Genomic DNA, 14,126 nt, shown 5'->3' with positions numbered 1-14,126 from the left:
CATGCTGTTTTGATTATTTTAGCCCTGAAGTACAAGCTAAAGTCAGGGAGTGTGACACCTCCAGTATTGTTCTTTTTTCTTAAGATTGCTTTGGCTATTCGAGGTCTTTTGTGGTTCCAAACAAATCTGATGATTTTTTGTTCTATTTCTTTAAAAAATGCCATTGGAATTTTGATGGGGATTGCATTAAATCTGTATATTGCTTTGGGTAATATGGCCATTTTAACTATGTTGATTCTTCCAATCCATGAGCACGGAATGTCTTTCCATTTCTTTGTGTCTTCTTCAATTTCTTTCAAAAATGTCTTATAGTTTTCAGCATATAGGTCTTTCACATCCTTCGTTAAGTTTATTCCTAGGTATTTTATTCTTTTTGCTGCAATTGCAAAAGGAATTGTTTTTTGTATTTCTTTTTCTGAGATTTCATTGTTAGTATATAGGAATGCAATGGATTTTTGTACATTGATTTTGTAGCCAGCAACTTTACTGTATTCGTTGATTGTTTCTAATAGCTTTTTGGCGGAGTCTTTAGGGTTTTCTATATATAGCATCATGTCATCTGCAAAGAGTGATAATTAAACTTCTTCATTTCCAATTTGGATGCCTTTTATTTCTTTCTCTTGCCTGATTGCTCTGGCAAGGACTTCCAACACTATGTTGAAAAGCAGAGGTGATAGGGGACAGCCCTGTTGTGTTCCTGAACGTAGAGCAAAGGGCTTCAGTTTTTCACCATTAATTATGAGATTAGCTGAGGGCTTGTCATATATGGCCTTTGTTATGTTAAGGTATTTTCCTTCTATACCTATTTTATTAAGTGTTTTAATCATAAATGGATGTTGTATCTTGTCAAATGCTTTTTCTGCATCAATTGATATAATCATATGATTTTTGTCCTTTATTTTGTTTATGTGATGTATCACATTGATGGATTTGCGGATGTTGAACCATCCTTGTGCCCTGGGGATGAACCCCACTTGGTCGTGATGAATAATCTTTTTAATGCACTGTTGTATTCGTTTGCTAGAATTTTGTTTAGGATTTTTGGATCTGTATTCATCAGAGATATTGGTCTGTAGTTTTCTTTTTTTGTGTTGTCCTTACCAGGTTTTGGTATCAGAGTAATGTTGGCCTCATAAAATGAGTTAGGGAGTACTGTCTCTTCTTCAATTTTTTGGAAGAGTTTGAGCAGGATTGGTATTAGATCCTCTTTGAAGGTTTGGTAGAATTCACTAGTGAAGCCATCTGGTCCCGGACTTTTGCTTTTGGGAAGGTTTTGGATGACTGATTCAATTTCGTTACTGGTGATCGGTCTGTTTAGATTTTCTAGTTCTTTATGGTTCAGCCTCGGAAGGCTATGTGTTTCTAAGAACTTGTCCATTTCTTCTAGGGTTATTGAATTTGGTGGCATATAGTCCTTCATAGTATTCTTGGATGATCCTTTGTATTTCTGTGGTGTCCGTGATAACTTCCCCTTTTTCATTTCTGATTTTGTTAATTAGTGTCTTCTCTCTTTTTATCTTAGTGAGTCTAGCCAAGGGTTTGTCAATTTTGTTAATCTTTTCAAAGAACCAGCTCTTTGTCACATTAATTTTTTTCTGTTGTCTTTTTGTTCTCTATTTCATTTAGTTCTGCTCTGATTTTTGTTATTTCCTTTCTTCTGCTGACCTTGGGTTTTGCTTGTTCTTCTTTTTCTAGTTCTGTAAGGTGTAACATGAGGTTATTTATTTGGGAGTTTTCTTGTTTCTTGAGATAGGCCTGTAATGATATAAATTTCCCTCTTAAAACTGCTTTTGCTGCATCCCAAAAATTTTGGTAGGATGTATTTTCATTGTCACTTGTTTCTATGTATCTTTTGATCTCTCCTCTAATTTCTTCTTTGACCCAGTCGTTCTTTAAAAATATGTTGTTTAATCTCCATGTATTTGTGTTTTTTCCTGCTTTCTTTTTGCAGTTGATATCCAATTTCAAAGCCTTGTGATCAGAGAATATGCTTGGTATGATTTCAATCTTCTTAAATTTGCTGAGGCTGATTTTATGTCCCAATATATGGTCTATCCTTGAGAATGTTCCATGTACACTAGAAAAGAATGTATAGTCTGATGTTTTAGGATGAAGTGCTCTATATATGTCAATTATGTCCATTTCATCTAATGTGTCATTTAGGGCTGCTATTTCGTTATTTATTTTTTGTTTGGATGATCTATCCATAGCTGTCAATGATGTATTTAAGTCCCCTAGTATAATTGTGTTTTGGTCAATTTCTCCCTTTAGTTCTGTTAGTAGTTGCTTGGTATATTTCGGTGCTCCCTGGTTGGGGACATAAATATTGATGACTGTTATGTCTTCTTGTTGTACAGTCCCCTTCACCATTATGAAATGTCCATCTTTGTCTCTTGTTATCTTTTTCGCCCTGAAATCTGTTTCATCTGATATCATTATGGCTACACCTGATTTTCTTTGGGTACCATTTGCTTGGAGTCTCAATTTCCACCCTTTCACTTTGAGTCTATGCTTGTCCTTGTAGCTGAGATGTGTCTCTTGGAGACAGCATAAGGTTGGGTTTAGTTTTTGATCCAATCTGCTACTCTGTGCCTTTTTATTGGTGAGTTCAGTCCATTTACGTTTAAGGTGATTATTGATATGTGAGGATTTCCTGTCATTCTATCTTTAGTTTTTTGGTAAGGCTGTGTCTCCATTGTTTCTTTGCCTTTTTGTTGTTGTCTATTATTTCTGTGTGGTGGTATTCTATGATGTTTCCCTCTGTTTCTTCTTTTATTACAGTATATATTTCAGTTCTGGATTTTTTTTTGACTGGTTACCCTTAAGTTTATGTAAAAGAAAGTTTAATATTTAGACTATTCCATTTTCTTCAGCACGCTTACTTTCTCCATTCCCATATTCCAGTTCAGGCCTTTACTCTCCCCCTTTTTATGTTTTGGTTGCCATAAATTGTCCCTGTTGATGGTGGTCGAATAGCCTCCTTTAGTATTTCTTGTAGTGCAGGTCATGTGTTAGAAAATTCCCTCAGCTTCTGTATGTCTGGAAAGGTCTTTATTCCTCCTTCATATCTAAAGGATATCTTTTCTGGATATATTATTCTCGGCTCATAATTTCTCTCTTTCAATAGTTTAAATATTTGGTTCCACTCCCTCCTGGCTTTTAGAGTTTCTGCTGAAAAATCTGATGATAATCTAATGGGTTTTCCTTTGTAGGTTACTGTCTTCTTTTCCCTGGCTGCCTTGAGGATTCTTTCTTTGTCGTTGATTTTAGACAGCTTCAATACAATGTGTCTTGGAGAATGCCTGTTGGGATTGAGGTAATTAGGTGTTCTATTTGCTTCTTGGATTCGAGGATCCAGTTCTGTCCACAAGTTTGGGAAGTTCTCATCAACAATTTGTTTGAATATATTCTCTGTTCCCTTCTCTCTTTCTTCTTCTTCTGGTATGCCCATTATTCTTATATTGCTCTTTCTGATGGAGTCAGAAAGTTCTTGTAGAGTTCTTTCATTTCTTTTAAGTCTCAAATCTCTTTCTTCTTCCATCTCTGTAATTTCCAGGTTTCTATCTTCGATGTCACTGATTCTTTCCTCTATCTGGTCAACTCTACTACCTAAGTTGGTTATTTCATTCTTAATTTCTTCTATTGAGTTCTTAATCTCCAAAAATTCTATTTGGTTCTTTTTTAACATTTCAATCTCTTTCGTAAAACGCTCATGTTGTTCTTTGATTGTTTCTGAGTTCATTAAACTGACTTTCTGTTTTTTCTTGCATCTCATTGAGTTTTTTCAGAACTGCAATCTTGAATTCTCTGTCATTTAAGTCACATATTTCCATATCTTTAAGTTCCTTTTCTGGAGACTTTTCACTTTCTTTCTGAGTTGTCTTGTTGCCTTGGTTATTCATGGCAATTACTGATTTATTATTTCTCTTCCTAGACATCTACAGGAGTGGCTTCTGCAACAGGTTGATAGGGAGAGGTCTTTCTTTTGTTTTCCAGTACTTGTTGGTAGAATGTTTTATTTTCTCTACGACTGCAGCCTTTTTTTCCTCTCTCACACGGTAGTGCTGTATTTTCTCTGCACTATTCCAGCTTCTCACACAATGTGGGGATTCCCTGGGAGATGGGCTACTCCTCTGTTAATAGTTCTCCTGGGTCACAGGGCGCAGTGTCCGTGTGAGTATGAGGAGAGCTTTTGAAGTTCCAAAGCTCTTCCTGCATGAGATTCAGAGCCCATATGTTTCAGCAGTTCTGTTTACTCCTGCAGGGATCCGCCCAGATAGGTGGGGCCAGGGGCAGGGTGAGTTGTGAGAGGTGGCCCAGAGCAATGGCAGCGACCACCACCACAGCTGGTCCTGCTTCCACAGCTCCCTCCCCTTTGCCGGAACTAGTTGGGCTGCGAATCTGTGTCTGCGGTCCACAGTTCTCAGAACAGCAAATATTCTGTTCTTTTGGTCTGACACTGCTACTGTTCCACTTGTAGCACCAGGCAGGTGGTGGCAGGGCGAACTCTGGGAGGGTAGGGAGGGGGCGGCTAGTCTCAGTGCCTAAGGCTTCCATTCTCTGCTCAGCAGTGAGGGCTTAAACAACCATTTTCAGCCTTCTTCCCTCAGTCTTTTCTCCAAGGTCTCTGCCGTGAGCGTTGGGTTCAGCAGTGTTATATGCTGCCCCCTCAGCCCTGTGGGTCATAAGCGGAGCCCTAGCAGTCCGAGTTCATTCCTCTCACGCAGCTGCGGTAGTTCCGGGAAGCAGCGAGCTCGGCGCACTGAGCTGGGTCTGCGTCCTGCGCCCACGCGGCTCCGTCTCCGCACTTCTCCGTTCGCTCCTCCCCTGCTCGCACTATTCGCCCACCTTTAGGTGATTCAGTAGTGGGCCTCTTCGTCTTGCCTGTCTGCTGTGCAGGGAGTCCTTTGTGGAGTTATTGTTGTTCTATTAGTTGTAAATTCCAGGGGAGCTTTACAGAGGCTCACCTCACGCTGTCATTTTGATGACGTCTCTACATTTGTTTTTAATTGGGGAATATTGGGGAACAGTGTGTTTCTTCAGGGCCCATCAGCTCCAAGTCGTTGTCCTTCAGTCTAGTTGTGGAGGGCGCAGCTCAGCTCCAAGTCCAGTTGCTGTTTTCAATCTTTAGTTGCAGGGGGCGAAGCCCACCATCCCATGTGGGAATCGAACTGGCAACCCTGTCACTGAGAGCTCACACTCTAACCAACTGAGCCATCTGGCTGCCCCTCTGTATGTGTTTTTAAAGAGTGAGGAAACAGGAGAACTGGGCAGGTTTTGTTTTCTGGTTTCTTTCCTTTTCTTTTAAAAAATCTTAATTATTTTTTCTTGTTGCAAAAATAGTACAAACATAGTGTAAAAAAATTCCAATAGTAACAGAAATATAAAAAATAGAAAATCCAACTCTGCAGAGCAAACTGAAGGTAGGTGTCTTTCGCTCTGTGTATCTGTAACTAGTGTACATGTGCATGTTTAAATACATACTAAATACACACACATATATATATACATGTATATATATGAATACTAAAATTATATATTTTTACAAAAATGAGAAAACACCATATAATCTGTTGTACTTGGTTTTTTTTTCACTTCACATAAGCTCACAATACATATTTTCATGGATTTCTAGACATCTTTGCGCATCCAAACATCAAACCCCTATCCTATTTTGTAACACCATCTATTGTATGCATTTACCGTAATTTATCATGACTGCAAATGGTCAGTTTGCTTGCCCACGGTCAGTCACTGGGGCACAGATCAGATCTGTCTGATGTTCCCCTCGCTCTGGCACTGGTGCCCAGGGACGATACGGCACACACTTGATGTGTGTCTGTCCTCAGTCACCAGGCCCAGGTGTCCTTAGCTGAACTCAGTGTGTCATCTCAAGTCTTCAAGGCACTGTAGCTGCAGAGTCATTGAGGGAGCCGCAGAGCTCATCAGCAAGGTGTCCCCTGCTTGGAGCTTTGTTCAGCCCTATAAAGGTGCGACCACCACCTACACAGAGGAGCCTGTCTGAAAGATGAACGTGCTTGTGACTGTATGCAAGCTGAGACAGACGATCACATAGAGAGAGGACAAACATGACAGTCGGTACAGGGAGTGGGAAAGACACAGATGTCCTGTTTATACCAACACAGTTAGGGGAAGTTATTATCCTGGATCTTAGGGTTTAGTTGGCAAGGCTTCTGGGAGAAGTGGAATTTCAGAACTTAGAGCCACATGAGCATGGATATTTTACATCTGGAAAGAACTTTAGATTTCCAGACACTGGGAAACCAAGGCCCAGATAGGAAAACCAGTTTGTCTCTGTCACGTACCTGATCAGTGGCTGAGCAGGGACTTGAATCCAGGTCCTCTGCCTTCCAGGCTCAGGCTCTTTCCATTACATCAGGAAGTCCGATCTTTTTACAGCCAAAACCCATTTTAATTATTACTCCTACCTCAAGCAGTCAGTGTTCTGCTTTCCATGTTTGGAAAAGTACTGTATCTGCCAAAGTCCTGATATTAGTGAGCACTTACCCAGTTACCCATTTTTGTTCATCAAAAACAGAGACACGTCAATCAGACTTTCTAATCAGCCTAAGATCTAATCGGGGTTACCATACTGATAAAGAAACTCAAAGGATGATCTCAACTCAGGTTTTTTAAACGTCAAAAATAAGGACCGTCCCTTGAAATATTACTACCTTCCAAGACGCTTGAGGACTTAGTAGAGACCTCAGGCTGGGAATAAGTGTACAACATCATGGTGCCGGCTCAAAGGCACACGGTTGTCTCTGCCCCCAGTGAAGAAAGTGCTCTCTAGAGGTACCACCTAAAGATGGCATTGTCTCTTCCTCTTACCTTCCCACTTTCCTCCCTCCCTCCGTTCCTCCCTCATCATTCAGATCTCCCATAAGGCGTAAGGCAAACAACAGCCATATTTATATAAACTGTCCAAGAATGGATTAGAGTGGTTGTATATATAAATCTATACCTTCTATGAATCAAATATGATTTTGAGCCTAATTGGGTTTAACAAAAAGATATTTTAGATCATTGACAGAAAAGGATGCAAACTGAACTGTCCTAAATCAAAAATTTACGAAGAATATATAGGCATACCTTGGAGATATTGTGGGTTCAGTTCCAGACCACTGCAATAAACTGAATCATGAATTTTCGCTTTCCCAGTGCATATAAAAGTTATGCTTACAGCTTACTGTAGTCTATGAAACGTGCAATAGCATTATGTCTAAAAAAAAACACAATGTATAGACCTTAATTTGAAAATATTTTTTTGCTAAAAATTTCTGTCATCTGAGCCTTCGGTGAGCCATAATCTTTTTGCTGGTGGAGGGTATTGCCTTCAATTTGTCAAAAGTGCAGTCTGTGAAGTGCAATAAAGCGAGATATGCCTGTAGCACATAAAGGTTTGTTTTTTTTTCCTAACTGGATGGGATTTCTCACATGCCCTGAAACCAAACCTTTAACAAACAATTAACACAGCAATTCTTAAGGTGTACAGTTTTAAGATTTTCATTTCATGGCTTACTTAGAAAATTATAAACTGAAGTAAACTTGTTAATGTGAAGAAACTACTTATGGCCTCTAGAGCTACTGGGCCTCCACTCTGAGGGGTCAATACCTTGACATACCTAGAACCCAGTTAGGAAGCTCCTAATTAGCATAATTAACTGGAAGAATACAGAGCTCTTAACTGATCACAAGAGAATCCATACAATCCAACCTCTTTTTCTGATTAAAAATCTTGGGAGAAAAAAAGCACTTATAGAATGTGTTTTTAAAATGTGAGTGAAAACCTTAATTGAGACCCATTCATTTTAGGCCTAACAAGGTCTGCAGCATGAATTCGTTTCGCTCTTTGGTGACTGGCAGCTGTGAGGGTGTTTATTCTTCCAGAGGCATGTTCTACCGCCTCGCAGCAGCTTTTGCTGCACTCACGCTCGAATAAAAGCCTCTCAGAGTTGCTTTTTTCCGTCTGGCAGAGACAATGAAGAGAGGCTGGCCCTCATGCCTGGTCACTAGGCAACCGGACAGGCAAGGAGGAGGGATGGGCCCAGAACCATGCTTCGTGTCTGCTCTGTTGTCCAAGCACACGTCAGCCCAGGCCAACCACAGGAAAGTCACATGGGGCAGAAACGTGCCCCACTAAGAGGTGCTGGGCAGAGTGCCCAGACTCAGCCCGCCCGTTGATAAACTCAGAGGACCAGCCACATTGCCTGGCCTCCGAGTTCAGCTGGGTCTGCACTAATGAGAGGCACAGAGTCTGCTTCTTAACAGCCGTGCTCTTGTCCTCTCTGGAGAATGCTGGGAGCCACCTGGGCCACACACTGAGTCCTGTTCTCCTTTGGGAAAGCATTTGACCTCTGGACATCCCAGATGGGGAGGTCTGAAAGGGGTACTTGGGCTTCTTCAGTTCAGGGCTGAACCATAAAAGGAAATTCTTATAAACTGTAATTGTCCTCATCCCAGACGAGACAAAGGAGGGCTTCTCATGGTAGAATTACCCACGTATTAGTCCTTGATAGGGATGGGACCTCAGACTTTCCCACTGTAGTAGTATCTTAGCACAGCTGGACCCACATCAAATGTAATTAAATGTTGAAGTTCACATTATCGAAGAAAATGATGATTCTGCAAATGTAGGGTATGCCATTAGAAGGTGTTTGGGGTTTGAAAAATTGTATCCTTCTCTTCCACTTCGGGTTGGCTTATGGTTACTAATTCTCGAAACTCCTGGAAACTCTAGGCTCATTAAGGTTTGCACAGACCAAACAGACATACTTCCTTCCTCTGGGAGCTTTGATTGGGCCCAGGTCTCGGCTTTCAAACTGTGTCCCTCAGAGGTGTCTTTGGGACGCCCAGCTGGAGGGTGGCATCAGGATGCTGGACCCCAGGGTTTGTCTAGAGCAGCTCCTCTTATGTGGTGATTATATTGGGCTGGTGAGCAAGCTCTTGTTTGAAGAAAGGATCCCAAAGGCCAGCAAAGGTTTGAAAGCCACTGCCCTAAACCACAGGGTATTGCTGTGAAGGTCTTTGTCTAAGTATTAGGTTCCCACAAGTCCTTTCTATGCTCTTTTTTTTTTTCTTCATTGGAATTTTTAAAAATTGTAAGTCAAACAATGTGAGGTGTATAAGAAAAAGATTAAACCTCTCTGCCCCTCCTCCCTTCCAGTTCTGCTCTTCGATGAGAACCAATGTTGACAAGATATGTGTCCTCCCACGCCTTCTTCTCTGTGCTGATATCCTTAACATTTTTGTTTTGGGAAAAATTTCAAACAGACAGAAAGGTAGAGACTAATAGAAGTAACTCCTGTGGACCCATCCCCCAAGTTCAATAATTATCAAAATTTTACAATACTTGCTTCATCTATCTCTTTCTCATATATTTTTGATGTTTTGTTTTACAAACACGGCGTCATACTACACATGTGACTTGGCAACCTGTTTTTTACTTACCCTATCTTAAAAATGATTTCTTATCAGTCCATCTCCCTCCTGCTTTTTTGAGTGGCTATGTAGTTTTCCACTGTATACTTGATTCATCATTTACTCAATCATTTCCCTATCCTTGGACACCTAGGCAGTTTCCAAAATTTTTTGCCACCTCATAAATGACTGCAACAAATGGATAGATTTCCAAAAGTGGGATGGCAGGATCATGGACGACGTATATGTTAAGTTTTATTAAATATTGCTAAAGTATATTCTCAAAAGACTGTAGATACACAACCTCCCACCAGCAACATATGCCTATTGCCTCATATTTTAGACAGCCCCGGATGTGATTGTTCATTAAAAATGTTGCGAATTTTTTTTTTTTGTAAACAGATGGTACAAAAATCAATGTTTTCCTATGTGTTTGTGAATGGATTCTTTTCCTGCATTAATTTTGTAAATTCTAGTTTTGCAATCATTATTTGGGGGAAGATAGCCATTAGGAACATTGGAATAGAGGGCAAGAGGGAAATGTCTTTTGAAGACCAGTCACTGACTGCTCTTTGTTCCCATTAGTTCACACAGCGGAAGACGGGTGCTGGCCGTGTGGTGCACATCTGCAATCTCCCAGAAGGAAGCTGCACTGAGAATGATGTCATTAACCTGGGGCTGCCCTTTGGGAAAGTCACCAATTACATCCTCATGAAGTCTACTAATCAGGTAGGTCTGGGCACTTCCGCAGTGGTACGTATCCGATCAGACATTGGGTGGTCATCGCTCTGGTACCAAAAAAATGTATATGTAATTTTGTAAAAAAGAAGCTGTTCTTAACATAAAGAAGTAATACACAGCTGAACTCCTGTTGGTACAGCACAAAGGTTTTGTTGGTGGTAGTGTTTTGTCTCCCCTTGTTTCATCTTATCCTTCTTGTGATGGGTTGGGTATCACAAGGATGGGATGTAATGGCTACAGGCCTTTGTGAGTTGCCTACAGGTGAGGAGGTGCTTTGGAATGAGAACTCATTAACATATAAAAACCAACTGGCCCCCAAAATAGAAATCCATGGACTTGAGTCTTTTCACTGTGTTACCAATCCCCTGAGCTAATTAATGCTAAGCTTCTAACATCTGAGGATCTGGATTTGGAGCCAGCCAACAACTGACTGGGCACAGGTATTTTCACTGGTCCTTGGTGTTGGCACCTGAGGCCCTTAGGTCTCCCAGTGGGAGAGTAGGTGGGAATTGATGGCTGCCTGGGCATCTAAGAAACTAAGAACCCTTGGCCTGTGGGGGTTGACTGAGTCCTTGGAGGTTAATATGTTTGTCTTCTTTTCTAAAGTCAAAGGGAAAGTTTATATAGAGAATGATCAGAAGTAAGAATATTTTGCGTTTGATTATTAATATGTCTTTTTACTTGGTGAATCAGAGGAACAGGCATAGGAGAAATTCTTTTCTTAATTAAGGCATGAACTTTGGAGACTCAACGCTCCATCAGATCACCAGTGGCCTTCCTTCATCAACCTGGGCTTAGATTACTCACTTTGTCTCTTTGTTCCTACTTCTCAGGAGTTCTTTCTATTTTGGATAAATGTCCCAAATTCAGCTTGCAACATTAACGTGGTGAGATTCACTGAATTAATATTTGCATGTGACAGGTGAGAGGTAGAGGAGCTAAAGTGTTTGCAGGAACAAAGAGGCACTTAGAAAGCTGTGTGGCAGAATTTGAATAAAATTCTATATAATCTTGACTTCTTAGTCTCCCACGCTTCTGCCATAGACTGTGACAGCGTGGAGAAAAGCATATCTGAAATTGAAAAACAAATGGAGGGAAAGGGGGAGGATGAGCTTGTTCAAGGAAGTGGGAGAGTAGGCGCTCACAGTAAGGGCTCCCTTGTTACAGACCACTTTTCCTTCTCAACATCAAAGGACCAGATCAGTACAAACCAAACAAATCTGAGAAATAATAACACTGATGTATCCGCCATGGCAGCTACTGGGATAAACTGACAGGTCAGTCAAAACAGTCTCTGTAGACACCAATCGACTGAGAAAGACCATTTCTTTGTAAGTTTTTTTTAAAATCAGGATAATTAAATAAAGAGGAAAAATGCTGTGGAAACATAACTGAAGGTTTTCCTCTCTCTAACTCAGACATGACCTTCCTGCAAGCTTAGGGGGCCCCTGGGTTTTTCAGTATATTTATTTGCAAAGAAAGTAAGAGCTCAAATACGCAGGGCTTGTGTCTCTGTCTTCTGCCATTGCCACCACTAAATAGCAAATTTTGCAGGGATTGGCCCAAGGTCACTTGTGCAACAAATTCACTCTCCCCTGTTCCACCCTTTTCCCCTGGGAAACTGGGTTAATGGGCCCTCCCATCCCAGAGGGGTTCCCGTAGCATGATGTAGACCAGGATGGACATACATAATTAAGAATAATGTTTGGCAACCATGGGGATCAGGAGAGGGGCCATCTTATAATGAGCTCTTTTGGTGAAGTTAATAAATAGGTTTCTTTGAACAGATGGGATCAAAGAAAGCTGTTCCTTGTCCTGATTTTTTTTCTTTTTATTGAGGTATAAAGTGCACTAGTCTTAAGTGCGCAACTCCATTAATTTTTTACATGTGTACACCCATGTAATTACCATGCAGGTCAAGATGTAGAATATTTCCAGAACCTCAGAAAGTTTCCTCATGCCCCTTCCTAGTCAATATGCCCCCTGCCTCAGAGGGATGCTCAACTCTAACTTCTATCGCCATCAGTTCGTTTTGCCTGTTCTTGAACTTCATATCAATGGACTCACACCTTGTACTGAATTTTAAGACCATTTAAGTCTAGTCCACTGTATGTTCTTCCTTTGTTTCCTAGGCCTTTTTAGAGATGGCTTACACAGAAGCTGCCCAGGCCATGGTCCAGTATTACCAAGAAAAATCTGCTGTGATCAATGGTGAGAAGTTGCTCATTCGGATGTCCAAGAGATACAAGGAATTGCAGCTGAAGGTAAAACATTTTCTTGTTCATTCAGCCACTCAGCTGAGTGTCTCCTCCTTGCCAGGCACTGGCCTAAGTGCTGGCAGAAGGAGAGGGCAGGAAAAAATCCAAAAATTACCTGCTGCCTTTGTGGATATCACATGGGAAGGCAAACCATTATAATATGGCAAGAAAAGTACTCATTGATATAAATACAACCTGCGAAGGGATGCTTGAGACGGATGACTAACTACATGGGACCCTTGGGGGATTTACAGGGGACGTCTTAGAGGATGAAGTAAGACGGGAAAGATGGTTGCTTTCCAGGCATAAGCTCAAATATAACCTCCTTGCCTCCCCACACTGGTCTTCCGTAACTTCCTGCCTTTGTCACCACTGGACCTCGTATTTTCTCCTCCATTCTCTATTTATGTCTTCAGCCCCATAGAAATCCTTCTAAGCAGCACATGACTGAATTGGCCACTCTCAGAACTCGAGTGAATTCAGATAATGCCAAACTTGGCTTTTGGTTTGTTTTAGCTTGTTCTACATTTGTCTTTTCTTTCTTTTTTATTTTGTTTTATTGTGAAGTACAACATATATGCAGAAAAGTGTATTATATAGTTATAAACTGTGTAATTATGTATGATCCATTTTAAAAAGCAGTAATGGGTGAAATCCCTTAAGTTCCACAAAACCACCACCAAAATCTAGAAATAGGACACCGACAGTACCCAGAAGCCCCTGAGTTCCTCCTCAGGCTTGACTCCTCCCTCTCTACTCTCTTGACTGAGGATAATAATTTCCTTGCTTTAACTTATGGTTCTACCACTTACATCTGCCTTCCTTAACTGTGGAAGTTTAGTTTTGCCTATTTTTGAACTTTATATGAATGGAATCTTCCTGCCTGTGTGCTTTCATGTCTTGCTTCTTGCATTCAGCATTATGCTATCCGTGTTGGGGGTGGCTGTTTGTTTTCCTTGTTGTATAAATTTCCATTGTATAACTATAAATGTGTCCATTCCACTGTTGATGGACACTTGGGGTGTTTCCAGTTTTAGGGTGTTAGGGACAGTGAACTGTGATTGTCGTCAATACTGTGGACATTCTGAAACATGTTATCCTGGTACACACGTACGTGAGCACATAACTAAGAGTAAGTACATGACTACAAGCAGAATTGCTGGATTACAAGGCATGCTCACTCTGAAAGTTCCTAGAGAATAGCAAACTCTTCAAAATTAGTTATCCCAAATTTACACACCTATTCGTAGTGTCTGAGAGTTTTCAATGGTCCACATTCTTGCTAACATTTTGTCTTCTCTGACTTTAACATTTTCACCTGTCTGGGACAGTGTAATAGTTTATCATGGTTTTAATTTTTATTTTCCTGATTACTAATTGAGATTGAGCACTTTTTCATATGCTTATTGGCTGTTCCATTTGGATCTTCTCTGGGGGGACGTTTCTTTTCAAGTTGTTTGTTTATGTTTTTTCTTTTAGATGTGTCTTCTGAATGGTTTGCGAGAGTTCGCTTAACTAGAGCACTTAGTCCATTTGGATTTATTGTCATTAATGCTGTGTTTGTGTATAAATCTACCTTCCTATATTTTGTGCTTTTCTACTGTCCCATTTACTAGGGATATTCTAGGTCACTTCCGCTCCTTCCACATTTCCTGAGGGTCCATTTTGTTGGAGACCCACAGCCCT

General features: G+C 40.7%; 1 protein-coding gene across 3 annotated transcripts in view; it reads left to right on the top strand.

Moving 5' to 3' along the window:
• Nucleotides 1-14,126, top strand: part of RBM20 (RNA binding motif protein 20) — a 181,009-nt gene that overhangs the window by 136,178 nt on the left and 30,705 nt on the right. For all 3 annotated transcript variants that reach the window (XM_019725113.3, XM_074339073.2, XM_019725114.3), the window contains exons 6-7: nt 10,027-10,170; nt 12,315-12,446. In XM_019725113.3, the coding sequence (XP_019580672.3) occupies nt 10,027-10,170; nt 12,315-12,446 (276 nt within the window). The remainder of the gene's footprint in view (nt 1-10,026; nt 10,171-12,314; nt 12,447-14,126) is intronic.

Source organism: Rhinolophus sinicus, chromosome 15, assembly GCF_057876585.1.
Source record: "Rhinolophus sinicus isolate RSI-liver-muscle chromosome 15, RSI-T2T, whole genome shotgun sequence".
Taxonomy (NCBI): Eukaryota; Metazoa; Chordata; class Mammalia; order Chiroptera; family Rhinolophidae; genus Rhinolophus; species Rhinolophus sinicus.
The sequence above is the reverse complement of the archived record's forward strand: the minus strand, read 5'-3'. Positions and strand labels throughout refer to the sequence as shown.